This window comes from Hemiscyllium ocellatum, chromosome 3 (assembly GCF_020745735.1).
Source record: "Hemiscyllium ocellatum isolate sHemOce1 chromosome 3, sHemOce1.pat.X.cur, whole genome shotgun sequence".
NCBI lineage: Eukaryota > Metazoa > Chordata > Chondrichthyes > Orectolobiformes > Hemiscylliidae > Hemiscyllium > Hemiscyllium ocellatum.
Window position 1 is genome coordinate 1,859,726 of NC_083403.1, and position 17,400 is coordinate 1,877,125.

Consider the following 17,400-nt stretch of genomic DNA (forward strand, 5'->3'; position numbering starts at 1 on the left):
TGGGTGTGTGTGTGTGTGGGGAGGGTGTGAGTGTGTGTGGGGCGTGTGTGAGTGTGTGTGGCGGTGTGTGAGAGTGTGTGTGGGGTGTGTGTGAGTGTGTGGGGTGTGTGTGTGAGTGTATGTGGGGTATGTGAGTGTTTGTGGGGGGTGTGTGTGAGTGTGTGGGGGTGTGTGAGGGTGTGGGGTGTGTGAGTGTGTGTGTGTGTGAGTGTGGGGTGTGTGTGTGAGTGTGTGTGGGGGGTGTGTGTGAGTGTGTGGGGGTGTGAGCTGGGTCCCTACACTGACCGTGGGCCTGGGTTTGTCTCCGTCCCCAGCCCCCCCCCCACCAGTGCGCTCTCTCTCTGTCCCTGAGGTGTGTGTGTGGGGGGTGTGAGTGTGTGGGGGCGGTGTGAGGGTGGGGGGGGGGGGGTGTGACCTCATTCCCTACACTGACTGTGGGTCTGTCTCTGCCCCCAGCCCCCCCCCGTGCTCTCTCTCTCTGTCCCTGAGGTGTGTGAGTGTGTGTGTGGGGAGGGTGTGTGTGTGGGGGGGGGGGGGTGTGAGTATGTGTGGGGGGTGTGTGGGGGGTGTGAGCTGTCTCCCTACAGTGACCGTGGGTCTGTCTCTGCCCCCAGCCCCCGCTGTGCTCTCTCTCTGTCCCTGAGGTGTGTGTGTGTGTGTGAGTGTGTGGGGGGTGTGAGCTGTCTCCCTACAGTGACCGTGGGTCTGTCTCTGCCCCCAGCCCCCCCTGTGCTCTCTCTCTGTCCCTGAGGTGTGTGTGTGTGTGTGTGTGTGTGTGTGTGTGTGTGTGTGAGTGTGTGTGTGAGTGTGTGGGGGGTGTGAGCTGTCTCCCTACACTGACCGTGGGTCTGTCTCTGCCCCCAGCTCCCCCTGTGCTCTCTCTCTCTGTCCCTGAGGTGTGTGAGTGTGTGGGGTGTGTGTGTGTGTGTGTGAGTGTGTGGGGGGTGTGAGCTGTCTCCCTACAGTGACCGTGGGTCTGTCTCTGCCCCCAGCCCCCCCTGTGCTCTCTCTCTCTGTCCCTGAGGTGTGTGAGTGTGTGGGGTGTGTGTGTGTGTGTGTGTGAGTGTGTGTGTGAGTGTGTGGGGGGTGTGAGCTGTCTCCCTACAGTGACCGTGGGTCTGTCTCTGCCCCCAGCCCCCCCTGTGCTCTCTCTCTCTGTCCCTGAGGTGTTGGTGGTGGATCCCGGAGCTGATGTGGAGATTCAGTGCCGTGTTGATGTGGGAGATCCCGTTCCCATTCTCTGGTGGACACACTCACCAGGACCAATGCCAACCAACGCCAGGACGGAAGGGGGCAAGCTGTGGATCCAGGGGATCAGCCCCCCACAGGCTGGATATTACAACTGCTCCGCTCGGAATGGGGTCGGCAACGAGGCCAAGAAATCCGTGGAAATCCGAGTCAGGGGTAAGTCAGGCAGACATTCCCTCTCAGACCCACCATAAACCGACTGACAGGATAACCCACAAACAGCAACAACACACTGCCCTGACCCCCACCAGCACCACAGCAAACACCCAGACAGTCACAGCAGAGCCAGCTCCCAATTCCTGACACTCCCACTACAGTCATCCCCAACACTACATTCACAGGCAGGGCCGGAGTCAGTCACACTGTTAATCCCCGTCACACTGTTAATCCCCATCACGCTGTTAATCCCCGTCACGCTGTTAATCCCCGTCACACTGTTAATCCCCATCACACTGTTAATCCCCATCACGCTGTTAATCCCCGTCACGCTGTTAATCCCCGTCACACTGTTAATCCCATCACACTGTTAATCCCCATCACGCTGTTAATCCCCATCACACTGTTAATCCCCGTCACACTGTTAATCCCCATCACGCTGTTAATCCCCATCACACTGTTAATCCCCATCACGCTGTTAATCCCCATCACGCTGTTAATCCCCATCACACTGTTAATCCCGTCACACTGTTAATCCCCGTCACACTGTTAATCCCCATCACGCTGTTAATCCCATCACACTGTTAATCCCGTCACACTGTTAATCCCCATCACACTGTTAATCCCGTCACACTGTTAATCCCCGTCACACTGTTAATCCCCATCACGCTGTTAATCCCATCACACTGTTAATCCCGATCACACTGTTACCCCCCATCACGCTGTTAATCTCCATCATGTTGTTAATCCCCATGACACTTAATCCCCATGACACTGTTAATCCCAGTCACACTGTTAACCCCAATCACACTGTTAATCCCCATCACGCTGTTAATCCCCATCACGCTGTTAACCCCCATCACGCTGTTAACCCCCATCAGGCTGTTACTCCCCATCACACTGTTAACCCCCATCACGCTGTTAACCCCCATCACACTGTTATTCCCCATCACACTGTTAACCCCCATCACGCTGTTAATCCCCGTCACACTGTTAATTCCAGTCACACTGTTAATCCCCATCACACTGTTAATCCCCGTCACACTGTTAATTCCAGTCACACTGTTAATCCCCGTCACACTGTTAATCCCCATCACACTATTAATCCCCGTCACACTATTAATTCCCGTCATGCTGTTAATCCCATTCACGCTGTGATCCAGGTCTGGTTTAACTGGTTACAATGTGATTCTGTCTGGTGGATCCTGGTTTTATGTTAATTACAGTGTAACTGGTTGTGGTTTCTCTGGTTATGGTGTTGATTACTGTGTGACTGGCTCTGGTTCAACTGGTTATGTTATGACTGAATCTGGTTTATTCCATTACAATGTGACTCTGTCTGGTTTATCATGTTTATGATGTTAGTTATAGTATGACTGGTTCTGGTTTATCTGGTTATGGCGTTAGTTACAGTGTGACTGTCTGGTATATCTGTTTATGATGTGACTGGGTCTGGTTTATCTGGTTATGTTAATTTTAGTGTGACTGGGTCTGGTTTACTTGGTTACAGTGTGACTCTGTCTTTTTTAAGCTGGTTATGAAGATAGTTACAGTGTGGATGGGGGTGCCTTATCTGATTACAATGTGAATTATTCTGATTTATCTAGCCATTGTGTTACTTACAGTGTGACTGGGTCTGGTTTATCTGGTTACGGCGTGACTGGGTCTGGTTTATCTGGTTATGGTGTGACTGGGTCTGGTTTGTCTGGTTACGGCGTGACTGGGTCTGGTTTGTCTGGTTACGGTGTGACTGGGTCTGGTTTATCTGGTTACGGCGTGACTGGGTCTGGTTTAATTGGTTACAGTGTGACTGGGTCTGGTTTAACTGGTTACTGTGTGACTGGGTCTGGTTTATCTGGTTACGGCGTGACTGGGTCTGGTTTATCTGGTTACAGTGTGACTGGGTCTGTTTAACTGGTTACGGTGTGACTGGGTCTGGTTTATTTGGTTACGGTGTGACTGGGTCTGGTTGAACTGGTTACTGTGTGACTGGGTCTGGTTTGTCTGGTTACAGTGTGACTGGGTCTGGTTTATCTGGTTACTGTGTGACTGGGTCTGGTTTATCTGGTTATGATGGCGGTGGGTAATTGTATGTCTGGTGTTGTGCAGCTCTGTCTAACGGAAGGTTCTGGATCACTCCGGATACGTTCCACGATGATGAGAAGATCCAGTTAAACCGTGAGGTGAAGGTATCGTGCCAGGTTGAGGCGGTGCCCCAGGATGAGCTGACCTACACTTGGTATAAAAACGGGAAACCGCTCCGAGCCAGTAACCGGATCATCATCTCGAGGAATGACCCGGAATTCCAGGCCGGAACCAGCAGCTTGGACATTATCGACATGAGGTTCTCAGACTCAGCCACGTACACGTGTGTGGCCTCATTACACACCCAGGCTGTACCTGACATCAGCATCGATGTCAACATCTCCACCAACATCGGTGAGGGACACACCCTCACACACACCCTCACACACACCCTCACACACACACACACACACACACACACACACACACCCTCACACACACCCTCACACACACCCTCACACACACACCCTCACACAGACTCAGCCACGTACACGTGTGTGGCCTCATTACACACCCAGGCTGTACCTGACATCAGCATCGATGTCAACATCTCCACCAACATCGGTGAGGGACACACACCCCCACACACACCCTCACACACACACCCACTCCCCCCCACACACACACCCTCACACACACCCTCACACACACACACCCACACACAAGCCCCCCACACACACCCCTCACACACACCCCTCACACACACCCCTCACACACACCCTCTCACACACCCTCTCACATACCCACTCACACACCCACACACACACACACCCTCACACACCCCCTCACACACACCCCCCCACACACACACCCCTCACACACACCCCTCACACACACCCCACACACACACCCTCTCACACACCCTCTCACACACCCACACACACACACCCCTCACACACCCTCACACACACACCCTCACACACACCCCCTCACACACACACCCCGCCACACACACACCCCCACACACACACACCCCACACACCCTCACACACCCTCACACACACACCTTCACACACACACACACCCTCACACACACACACCCTCACACACACACACCCTCACACACACACCCCCACACACACCCCACACACACCCTCACACACACACACCCTCACACAGATTCACACACACACCCTCTCACACACCCTCATACAGACTCACACAAGCCCCCACACACCCTCGCACACACCCTCGCACACACACACACACACACACACACACACACACCCTCACACACACCCTCACAAACGGACACACACACACACACCCCCACACACACACACACACTGCACATACACCCCACACACACTGTCACCCCCACACTCTCACCCCACACACACCCACACCCTCACCCCCACACCCTCACACCCACACCCTCACCCCCCACATCCTCACCCCCACACCCTCACACACACACCCTCACCCACACCCTCATCCCCACACCCTCACCCCCACACCCTCACCCACACCCTCACCACCACACCCTCACCCACACCCTCACCACCACACCCTCACACCCACACCCTCACCCCCCACACCCTCATCCCCACACCCTCATCCCCACACCCTCACCCCCACACCCTCACCCACACCCTCATCCCCACACCCTCACCCCCACACCCTCACCCACACCCTCACCACCACACTCTCACCCCCCACACCCTCACCCCCCACACCTTCACACAAGCTCCCCCGCCCCTCTCTCGTCCTGGATACCCTTCCAGACCCTCGCCTGTCTCTGGGAAACTCCCAAATTTCCTGTCACCCCCCCCCGGCTCTGAGCAAGTGTTGGTGCGGCCTCTCATTCAAAAGGGTCACACCCTCCCTCCCATCACCTCCCCTCCCTCTCTCCCTCCCTCAGTCACTCCCTCCCTCAGTCACACCCTCCCTCCCCTCCCTCCCATCACCTCCCCTCCCTCTCTCCCTCCCTCAGTCACTCTCTCCCTCTGTCCCTCCCTCCCTCTGTCAGTCTCTGTCCCTCGGTTTATTGCCCTGAGGATGTTTGTGAGTATTGACGGTGTCTCTCTCTGATCTTCCCCCCCCCCTCCACCTCGCTCACGGGCAGTGCCCCCCTCCCTGGAGGTAGTGCAGGACTCGGTGCAGGTTACTGAGGGCTCTGTGTCCGAGCTGAAGTGTGTGGTCAGTGGGAAGCCGCGGCCTGTGGTGCTGTGGTCTCGGTTGGACAAGGAGCAGAAGCAGGGGGTCCCGCTGCCCCAGCTGGACGGTCTGGATGGGACCCTGCGCTTGGAGAACGTCTCCCGGGGCATGAGTGGGACGTATCGATGTCGGACCGGACAGTACAACAGCCTGAACGTCAAACCACGGGAGGGGACCATCCAACTGAACGTCCTGTGTGAGTGTCCGAGGGCGGGGGAGGGGGAACCACAGGGGCAGTGGTCAGAGGGGGGAGGGAGAGGGTCGGAGAGGGGGAGGGGGGAACCACAGGGGCAGGGGTCAGAGGGGGGAGGGAGAGGGTCGGGGGGGAGGGGGGAAGACAGGGGCAGGGGTCAGAGGGGGGAGGGAGAGGGTCGGGGGGGAGGGGGGAAGACAGGGGCAGGGGTCAGAGGGGGGAGGGAGAGGGTCGGAGAGGGGGAGGGGGGAACCACAGGGGCAGGGGTCAGAGGGGGGAGGGGGAGGGAGAGGGTCAGAGAGGAGAGGGAGAGGGTCAGAGGGGGAGAGGGGTCGGGGGGAGGGGTCAAAGGGGGAGAGGTCAGAGGGAGAGGGGGGCGAGGGGTCGGGGGGAGGGGGGTCAGGGGGAGGGGTCAGAGGGGGAGAGGTCAGAGGGAGAGGGGGTGAGGGGTCAGGGGGGAGAGGGTCAGAGGAGGAGAGGGGTCAGGGGGGAGAGGGGTCAGAGGGGGAGGGGGCGAGGGGTCAGGGGGGAGAGGGTCAGAGGGGAGGGGGTCAGTGGGGAGGGGGTCGGGGGTGGGGTCAGAGGGGGAGAGGGGTCAGAGGGGGAGGGGGTGAGGGGTCAGGGGGGAGAGGGTCAGAGGGGGAGGGGGTCAGTGGGGGAGAGGGGTCAGAGAACTGTGAGGGTGGGCTGAGGGAGAGAGAAATGGAGGGAGAGAAATCGAAGGTAATAAAGGGAGATTGAGAGAGAGAAGGGGAGATGGGGAGAGGTGGGACAGTCAGACTGACAGAGTGGGGGGGTGGGGTATAATCACTCTGGACCATCAGACACTGGGGCAGGATGAGGCCGTTCAGCCCACTGAGCTACTCCTCCTTTCACTGGGCTGGGGGATGATTGGATAATCCTGCAGCCCAGCTCCCTGCCTTATCCCCATAACCCACGGTTCCCTTCCTGATGAAACAATCACACAGCCGTACAGTGTCCCCGAGACTGACAACCCCCTGGGAGAAGGGGTTCCTGCTCCTCTGTGGTTCACTCGACATCTATGACCTCTTGTTCTAGACTGCCCCACGAGGGGGGACGACCTGTTCCACGTCCACCTTATCAATTCCCTTTAGTATTTTATACCCCTCAGTCGGATCCTTCCTTATTCTCCTGAACCCCAGTGAGTAGAGGCCTGGGCTGCTTGTACACCAGCCCTTCCATCCCTGGGACTCTCCACTGACTCACCTCCGGTACCACCACATCCTTCCACAAGGAAAGGCACCAAAGCTGGACACACTACTCTAGATGTGGTCTCACCAGCACCTCATACAATTGTAACAACACTTCTTCTTTAATCCCAGCAATCTTGCATTAAATGTGGAGGATTGACCCTTTGGGGATAAGCCCTTCATCAGGAAATTTCTGAACTGTTGATTCTCCTGCTCCTTGGATGCTGCCTGACCTGCTGTGCTTTTCCAGCAACACTCTCTCGACTCTGATCTCCAGCATCTGCATTCCTCACTTTCTCATCTTGCCACAGATGTCAGGTTCCCATGTGCCTTTGCTATTATATACTGCACCTGCCTAACCACCCGCTGTGGTTCGTGCACAAAGACACCCAGATCCTTCTGCACTGACAGACTCTGAATCGGTTTCCCATTTAAATAATATTTTTCCAGCCCGTCTCACACTTAGCCAACGTTAACCTCCAGCTGCTAGAGTCTGCCCCGTTCCCCCAGCCGATCAATATCCATCTGTAAACTGTTACCAATCCCACCACACCAGGTTATAGTCCAACAGGTGTAATTGGAAGCACTAGCTTTCGGAGCGCTGCTCCTTCAGGAGGTTGTGGAGGGCACAGATTGTAAGGCACAGAATTTATTGTAAAAGTTTATAATTTCAGTTACATTGCACTGTAAACTTTTGCAATAAATTCTGTGCCTTACAATCTGTGTCCTCCACAACCTCCTTGTGGGCGGCACGGTGGCACAGTGGTTAGCACTGCTGCCTCACAGCGCCACAGACCCGGGTTCAACTCCCGACTCAGGCGACTGACTGTGTGGAGTTTGCACGTTCTCCCCGTGTCTGCGTGGGTTTCCTCCGGGTGCTCCGGTTTCCTCCCACAGTCCAAAGATGTGAGGGTCAGGGTGGATTGGCCATGTTAAATTGCCCATAATGTTCAGGTAAGGGGTAAATGTAGGGGTATAAGGTGGGTGGCAGGTCGGTGTGGACTTGTTGGGCCGAAGGGCCTGTTTCCACACTGTAAGTAATCTAATCTAATCTAACCTCCTGAAGGAGCAGCGCTCCGAAAGCTAGTGCTTCCAATTACACCTGTTGGACTATAACCTGGTGTTGTGGGATTGGTAATTTTGTACACCCCAGTCCAACACCAGCCTCTCCACCTCACCTGTAACTCACCTTCTCATCACATGGCAGGGTCACACGGAATCCAGGGGGAGCTGGCAAATTGGATGGGAGGAAGCAGAGGTTAATGGTGGAAGGATGCTGGTTGGACTGGGGCCTGTGACTAGGGGTCGGTGTGGGCCCATTGCTGTGTGTTATCGATATCAATGATTTGGACGTGAATGTTCAAGGCATGATTAGGAAGTTTGATGTCACTAAAACAGGCGGGATCATGGACAGTGAGGAAGGTTATCACAAATTGCAGCAGGGGAAATGGCAAATGGAGTTTAATATGGATATGGAAATGTGTGACATTTTAGCAAAGTCAAGTCAAGGTAGGAGTTTCATGGTGAATGGTCGGGCCTTAGGGAGTGTTGTGGGACAGAGGGACCTGGGAGTTCAGATGCACAGTTCTCTGAAAGTGGAGTCCCAGGTAGACAGGGCAGGGAAGGCAGCTTGGGGCACACTGGCCTTCATCAGTCAGGGCATTGAGGATAGAAGTTGGGAAGTTATGTAGCTTTCTGCATTCTCTCTCTCTCTCTCTCTCTCTCTGTTTTACGGGTGATTCTTTAACTGGAGTGTTACTCTCCCCAGATCCTCCGACTGTCGAACCCCAGTACGACGATGTGCGCCAGAGACTGGGTGGAGCAGTCACTCTGAGCTGTAAAATGGTCAGCGGTAACCCACTGCAAGTCACCTCAGTCACCTGGACATTCAACGGGAATCCACTGGAAACACCAGCCTCAGACCCACAGCTCGAGTCCGTGAGGCAGATTAACCGGCTCATAGCCAAACAATACGGCATTTACCGGTGTGTCCTCAGCAACGATATCGGATCAGGAACCTGTCTCTTCAATCTGAGTGGTGAGGGAGGGAGGGGAGGGGGGAGACGGGAGGGGGGAGAGAGGGTGGGAGGGAGTGAGGGGGGGAGGGGGGGAGAGAGGGAAGGGGGAGGGAGGGATGGAGGGGAGGGAGAGAGGGAATAGTGGAAGGAGAGAAGGAAGGGGAGGGAGGGAGGGATGGAAGGAGGGAGGGAGAGAGAGAGGGAGGGAGTGAGGGACAGAAGGAGGGAGGGAGGTAGTGAGTGAGTGAGCACCTGAGGCATGCACTCAGGACCCCTCCCAGATATTAAGACCATCAGACATCGGGGCAGGAGTTGGCCCTTCAGCCCATTGAGTGTGCTCTCCCATTCAGTGAGATGGAGGCTGATAGGAGAACCCTCTGCTCCACATTCCTGCCTTTTCCCTATAACCCTCGATCCCCTTCCTGATTAAAACTCTGTCGGTCTCAGCCTGGAATATCCTGAATGACCCAGCCTCGATGGGGGAAAGAATCCCACAGATTCCCTCCCCTCGGAGCAAGGCCATTCCTCCTCATCTCTGTCATTCTGCAGGGACGCGCTCTCCTCCGAGAGTCCCCCACAAGGGGAACCGATCTCTCCCCATCTGCCAACGCTGTCCCCTGGATGTTGTCAATACTTGCACATTTCCACCCGTCCTGAAGCAGGGGGGGGGGGAACAGTGAGGCCAGCAGATGCTGGAGATCACAGTCGGGAGAGTGTGGGGGGGACTGGAAACGCCCAGGAAGTCAGGCAGCATCCGAGGGGCAGGAGAGTCGATGTTTCGGAAGGGTTTATGGCTGACGGGCTGTGCTTTTCCAGCCCCACACGTTCTGCTTGTGAAGTGATGGTTAATATTCCAGTTACTGTCCCTATTTCCTTCTGACCTTGGGATCCCACCATTTTGTCATCCACGGAGACATAGGGAGTACAGACGCTGACCCTTTTGTCCATCTCATCCACGGTAAACGAAACTGGTCCTAACTACCCGGCCCATATCCCTCCAAACCCTTCCTATTCATATACCCATCCAAATGCCTCTTAAATGTTGCAATTGTACCAGCCTCCACCACATCCTCTGGCAGCTCATTCCATACACGGACCACCCACTGGGTGAAAACGTTGCCCCTTAGGTCTCTTTTATATCTTTCCCCTCTCACCCTAAACCTATGCCCTCTAGTTCTGGACTCCCCACCCCAGGAAATTTGACATCAAAGTTTATTTCCTCCATGTTTTTGGTAATTTATTGTTGGTTTCTAAAACATTCCCAATCCTCGGCCTACCGAGAGGCTTTGCTCTATTAGATGTTTCCCAGCGCCCATAAACACAGCGACAGGTTACTCCCCTGTCCATGTCCAAGTCAGTAATGTGTGCCGTAAGTAACTGTGGCCCCAGCACTGATCCCACTAGTTATAGGTTACACGGCGGGGATCAGTGGGTTACTGCGGGGATCAGTGGGGTACCGCGGGGATCAGTGGGGTACCACAGGGATCAGTGGGGTACCGCAGGGATCAGTGGGGTACCACAGGGATCAGTGGGGTACCGCGGGGATCAGTGGGATACCGCAGGGATCAGTGGGTTACCGCGGGGATCAGTGAGATACCGCGGGGATCAGTGGGGTACTGCGGGGATCAGTGAGATACCGCAGGGATCAGTGGGTTACCGCAGGGATCAGTGGGGCACCGCAGGGATCAGTGAGATACCGCGGGGATCAGTGGGATACCGCAGGGATCAGTGGGTTACCGCGGGGATCAGTGAGATACCGCGGGGATCAGTGGGGTACTGCGGGGATCAGTGAGATACCGCAGGGATCAGTGGGTTACCGCAGGGATCAGTGAGATACCGCGGGGATCAGTGGGGTACCACAGGGATCAGTGGGGTACCGCGGGGATCGGTGCTTGGACCCTGCTATTCACAATATAGATGAATGATGGAGGTGGGGGAACTAAATGTAATCTGTCCAGGTTTGCAGACAGCACAAAGCTGGCTGGGAGGGTGAGCTGTGAGGGACAGGCAGAGATGTCTCAGTGGGATTTGGACAGGCTGAGGGAGTGGGGAAATACATGGCAGATGCAGGATAATGGGGATCAATGTGAGGGGTTGGGGGGGTCAGGAAGGCAGATGATGATCTGAATGGGGACAGATTGGGAAAGGGACAGGGGCAATGGGACCTGGGTGTCCTTGTACCCCAGTCTCTGAAAGTCAGCGTGCAGGTACAGCAGGCGGTGAGGAAGGGAAATGGGATGTGAGCCTTCATAGGGAGAGGGTTCGAGTCCAGGAGCAGGGAGGTCTTGCTGCAATTATACAGGGCCTTGGGGAGACCACACCTGGAGTATTGTGGACAGGTTTGGTCTCCTTATCTGAGGAAGGATGTTGTGGTGATGGAGGGAGGGCAGCGAAGGGTTACCAGACTGATTCCTGGGAGGGCAGGGCTGATGGGTGAGGACACACTGGATCAGTTAGGATTATATTCACTGGAGTTTCGGAGATTGAGGGCGATCTCATAGAAACCTGTACAATTCCATGAGGACTGGACGGGGTGAACACAGGACGTCCAGACCCAGGGATCACAGTCTAACGATGCAGAATAAACATCTTCCAGCTGGGCTGAGGGAAATGTCTGTCCTCAGAGAGTGGAGGGGTGGGGGAGGGGGCAGGGGAGGGGGGGGGCAGGGGAGAGGGGGGGGGGCAGGGGAGAGTGGGGGGGGCAGGGGAGAGGGGGTGTGGGGGGGGGGGGGGGGCTGCTGGTGGGATTCAGGCCGAAACATGGATGTTTTCCAGAAGGATTAAATATTGTTCCTTGGTTTAAAGGGTTAAAAGGCTATGGGAGAGAAAGTGGGAACAGGGGCCCGGGTAGGAGCCATCTGCCAGGACCAGGCTGAATGGCAGAGCAAGCTCAAAGGGCTGAGTGGCCTCCTCCTATCCTGATTTTCCGAGTTTCTTGGAGTTCCCTGGAGGGGTAGGTAAAGGTGGGGGGGGCCAATGGATGGATTGTGTGTGGATTTCCGGACGGTATTTAATAAGGGAATATATCTGAGGTTCTTGTTGAGAATCAAAGCCAGTGGCGTATTGGGTAATGTGTCGCCATGGAGAGATGGTTGGCTGGTTCACAGGAAGGAGAGAGGAGGAATAAATAGGTCTTTGTCGGGTTGGCAGGATGTCACGAGGGATTTGTCACAGGGATCAGTGCTCTCAGAGTTTGACCATTTATGGGAATGATCTGGATGAAGGGAGCAGAGGTATGCAGCGAAATGTTCTGATGACACACAGCGAAATCAGAAGGTGAGTTGTGAGGGAGACATGAGGAACCGACAGAGGGATAGCGATAGGTTCAGGGTAAGGGCAAAGATCTAGTAATTGGAGTCCAAGGTGGGAAAGTGTGAAGGTGTCCATTGTAGGAGGAAAAATGGAAGGGAAGGAGACCATTTGAACGGTGAGAGGTTGCAGGGCTCAGAGATGCAGAGGGATCTGGGTGGCCGAGTGCATGGGTCCCAGAAGGTGAGTCTGCAGGGACAGCAAGTAATACAGAAGATGGAAGAATCCAGCACAGCAACAGGCCCTTCGGCCCAACGTGTCTGTGCTGACCATGCTGCTATTTTAACCAGATCCCACTTGCCTACAGATGGTCTGTCTGCCTCTATTCCCTGGGTCTGAGGAAATGACTCCTGAGTATTACTGTCCAATCTGCTTTAAGCACAACCACGGACAGTGGGAGGGGATGAGTGGGGATTGGGCTGGGGGCGCTGTGTTGGTGGGGGGGGATGGTGCAGCGGGCATGAGATAGGGAGAGACAGACAGACACAGAGAGAGAGAGAGAGAGAGAGACAGAGACACAGAGAGAGACAGAGACAGAGACAGACAGAGAGACAGGCCGAGAGCCTTTGTTGATTCCATGCCGATTGTGTACCTACAGGACGGGCCTATCCACCTGAATTTTATTATGACACTCCGAACCCAGTGAGGATCCAGAAACCTAATCTTTACCTGTTCATCCTGCAGTGGACCCAGAGACTACCATACGCTGTGGGTAATGTCCTGCAATATAGACTCCACATCCAGCAAGAGGTGAGAACTCTGGGAGATCGTACACTGGGAACGCTGGCACTGGGAGCCAGAGTATTGGGAGATGGGGCACTGGGAGATGGGGCACTGGGAGATGAGGCAGTGGGAGATGGGGCACTGGGTGATGGGGCACTGGGAGATGGGGCACTGGATGATGGGGCACTGGGTGATGGGGCACTAGGAGATGGGGCACTGGATGATGGGGCACTGGGAGATGAAGCACTGGGTGATGGGACACTGGGAGATGAGGCAGTGGGAGATGGGGCACTGGGTGATGGGGCACTGGGTGATGAGGCACTGGGAGATGATGCACTGGGAGATGAGGCACTGGGTGATGGGGCACTGGGAGATGAGGCACTGGGAGATGAGGCACTGGGAGATGTGGCACTGGGAGATGAGGCACTGGGAGATGATGCACTGGGAGATGAGGCACTGGGTGATGGGGCACTGGGAGATGAGGCACTGGGAGATGAGGCACTGGGAGATGAGGCACTGGGTGATGGGGCACTGGGAGATGAGGCACTGGGAGATGAGGCACTGGGAGATGAGGCACTGGGTGATGGGGCACTGGGTGATGGGGCACTGGGAGATGAGGCACTGGAGATGAGGCACTGGGAGATGAGGCACTGGGAGATGTGGCACTGGGTGATGGGGCACTGGGAGATGTGGCACTGGGAGATGGGGCACTGGGAGATGAGGCACTGGGTGATGGGGCACTGGGAGATGTGGCACTGGGAGATGAGGCACTGGGAGATGAGGCACTGGGTGATGGGGCACTGGGAGATGAGGCACTGGGTGATGGGGCACTGGGAGATGAGGCACTGGGAGATGAGGCACTGGGAGATGAGGCACTGGGTGATGAGGCACTGGGAGATGAGGCACTGGGAGATGTGGCACTGGGAGATGAGGCACTGGGAGATGACGCACTGGGAGATGAGGCACTGGGTGATGGGGCACTGGGAGATGAGGCACTGGGTGATGGGGCACTGGGTGATGGGGCACTGGGAGATGAGGCACTGGGAGATGAGGCACTGGGTGATGAGGCACTGGGAGATGTGGCACTGGGAGATGAGGCACTGGGAGATGAGGCACTGGGAGATGTGGCACTGGGTGATGGGGCACTGGGAGATGAGGCACTGGGTGATGAGGCACTGGGAGATGAGGCACTGGGAGATGTGGCACTGGGAGATGAGGCACTGGGAGATGTGGCACTGGGAGATGAGGCACTGGGTGATGGGGCACTGGGAGATGAGGCACTGGGAGATGAGGCACTGGGTGATGAGGCACTGGGTGATGGGGCACTGGGAGATGAGGCACTGGGAGATGTGGCACTGGGAGATGTGGCACTGGGAGATGATGCACTGGGAGATGAGGCACTGGGAGATGTGGCACTGGGAGATGAGGCACTGGGAGATGTGGCACTGGGAGATGATGCACTGGGAGATGAGGCACTGGGAGATGTGGCACTGGGAGATGATGCACTGGGAGATGAGGCACTGGGAGATGTGGCACTGGGAGATGAGGCACTGGGAGATGGGGCACTGGGAGATGAGGCACTGGGAGATGAGGCACTGGGTGATGGGGCAGTGGGTGATGGGGCACTGGGAGATGTGGCACTGGGAGATGAGGCACTGGAGATGAGGCACTGGGAGATGTGGCACTGGGAGATGGGGCACTGGGAGATGATGCACTGGGAGATGAGGCACTGGGTGATGAGGCACTGGGAGATGGGGCACTGGGAGATGAGGCACTGGGAGATGAGGCACTGGGAGATGTGGCACTGGGAGATGAGGCACTGGGAGATGAGGCACTGGGAGATGGGGCACTGGGAGATGGGGCACTGGGAGATGGGGCAGTGGGTGATGGGGCACTGGGAGATGAGGCACTGGGAGATGAGGCACTGGGAGATGAGGCACTGGGTGATGGGGCACTGGGAGATGAGGCACTGGGAGATGAGGCACTGGGAGATGAGGCACTGGGAGATGGGGCACTGGGAGATGGGGCACTGGGAGATGAGGCACTGGGAGATGAGGCACTGGGAGATGAGGCACTGGGTGATGGGGCACTGGGAGATGGGGCACTGGGAGATGAGGCACTGGGAGATGAGGCACTGGGAGATGAGGCACTGGGTGATGGGGCACTGGGAGATGAGGCACTGGGAGATGAGGCACTGGGAGATGGGGCACTGGGAGATGAGGCACTGGGAGATGATGCACTGGGTGATGGGGCACTGGGTGATGGGGCACTGGGTGATGAGGCACTGGGAGATGAGGCACTGGGTGATGGGGCAGTGGGTGATGGGGCACTGGGAGATGAGGCACTGGGAGATGAGGCACTGGGAGATGAGGCACTGGGTGATGGGGCACTGGGAGATGGGGCACTCGGAGATGAGGCACTGGGAGATGAGGCACTGGGTGATGGGGCACTGGGAGATGAGGCACTGGCTGATGTGGCACTGGGAGATGAGGCACTGGCTGATGTGGCACTGGGTGATGGGGCAGTGGGTGATGGGGCACTGGGTGATGGGGCACTGGGTGATGGGGCACTGGGAGATGAGGCACTGGGTGATGGGGCACTGGGAGATGAGGCACTGGGAGATGTGGCACTGGGAGATGAGGCACTGGCTGATGTGGCACTGGGTGATGGGGCACTGTGTGATGGGGCACTGGGAGATGAGGCACTGGGTGATGGGGCACTGGGAGATGAGGCACTGGGAGATGAGGCACTGGGAGATGAGGCACTGGGTGATGAGGCACTGGGAGATGTGGCACTGGGAGATGAGGCACTGGCTGATGTGGCACTGGGTGATGGGGCACTGTGTGATGGGGCACTGGGTGATGGGGCACTGGGAGATGAGGCACTGGGTGATGGGGCAGTGGAATCTTCCACTCTGACCAATAAAGGAAAGCATACCAAACGCCGCCTTCACTATCCTATCGACCTGTGACTCCACTTTCAAGGAGCTATGAGCCTGCACTCCAAGGTCTCTTTGTTCAGCAACACTCCCTACTGCAAATGTGTTGCTGGTCAAAGCACAGCAGGTTAGGCAGCATCTCAGGAATAGAGAATTCGACGTTTCGAGCATAAGCCCTGATGAAGGGCTTATGCTCGAAACGTCGAATTCTCTATTCCTGAGATGCTGCCTAACCTGCTGTGCTTTGACCAGCAACACATTTGCAGCTGTGATCTCCAGCATCTGCAGACCTCATTTTTTACAGCAACACTCCCTAGGACCTTACCATTAAGTGTATAAATCCTGCTAAGATTTGCTTTCCCAAAATGCAGCACCTCACATTTATCTGAATTAAACTCCATCTGCCACTTCTCAGCCCATTGGCCCATCTGAGACTGAGTGAATGGACACAGCTGTGCCAGGTGAAGTTCAATGGGAGCGAGAATAGATAGATCAGGGAGCTGTCTCGATGGGGTGTGGTTCAATATAACGGGTGTCCAGAGAGACAGGGGCACAGATCTGGTACTGCTGCCAGGTACAGACAGTAATGAGGAAAGCTGAGACCATGCTGGCCTTTCGATTATCGGGGGCTGGAGGATAAAGGTGCAGGCGTTATGTACCGAACCCTGGTCAGACAGACCCCACCGGGAGCAGATCCTGGTACTGTCCCTTCAGCAGGATAGACTGACCTTGCAGGGAGTACGGTCTGGGGTTTTACAAGAACGATACCTGGACTTTAAGGGTTACATTACGGGGAGAGATTATACAAATTATTCTCAAGAATTTGGAATGTTTAGGGAGTGATCTGACCGAATTCAGGATATTAACAGGAAAAGACGGGGTAGGTAGGGATAAACTATTTCCACTTGTTGGGGATTCTACAACGAGGGGCAGAGTCTGAGGGTTAGGGTCAGACCGTTCAGGAGAGATGTTAGGAAACACAGAGGGTGGGAGAGGTTTGGAATTCTCTCCCACAAACCACAGCTGATGCTGGGTCAGGTGTTAACGTTAAACCTGAGAGAGATATTATTGTTAAACAAAGGGGTTCAGGGATATGGAGTTCAGTCACAGATCAGTCATGATCTCATGGAATGGTGGGACAGGCTGGAGGGGCTGAATGGCCTCCTCCTGTTCCTGTGTATCTATCCACACTGGTGTCTCTCTGGTCTTGTCCTGTGCAGGGTGGGAGTGGATTCTGGATGGGACCCCAGACCATCAGTGTTAACGGGAGCCTGGAGGTGGGCTCGCTGCTCACGTACACAGTCAGTGGGCTGCGAATTCCTCACAGTTACACCCTCCAGCTCACCCCCATAACCAGCTACG

At 55.9% G+C, this 17,400-nt stretch overlaps 1 protein-coding gene across 1 annotated transcript in view; it reads left to right on the forward strand.

The window, feature by feature from the left end:
• LOC132830400 (MAM domain-containing glycosylphosphatidylinositol anchor protein 1-like) overlaps positions 1–17,400 on the forward strand; it is a 243,115-nt gene that overhangs the window by 225,468 nt on the left and 247 nt on the right. The window contains exons 6-11 of the mRNA XM_060848071.1: positions 1,135–1,404; positions 3,514–3,843; positions 5,555–5,842; positions 8,819–9,088; positions 12,976–13,127; positions 17,259–17,394. Of these exons, the coding sequence (XP_060704054.1) occupies positions 1,135–1,404; positions 3,514–3,843; positions 5,555–5,842; positions 8,819–9,088; positions 12,976–13,127; positions 17,259–17,394 (1,446 nt within the window). The remainder of the gene's footprint in view (positions 1–1,134; positions 1,405–3,513; positions 3,844–5,554; positions 5,843–8,818; positions 9,089–12,975; positions 13,128–17,258; positions 17,395–17,400) is intronic.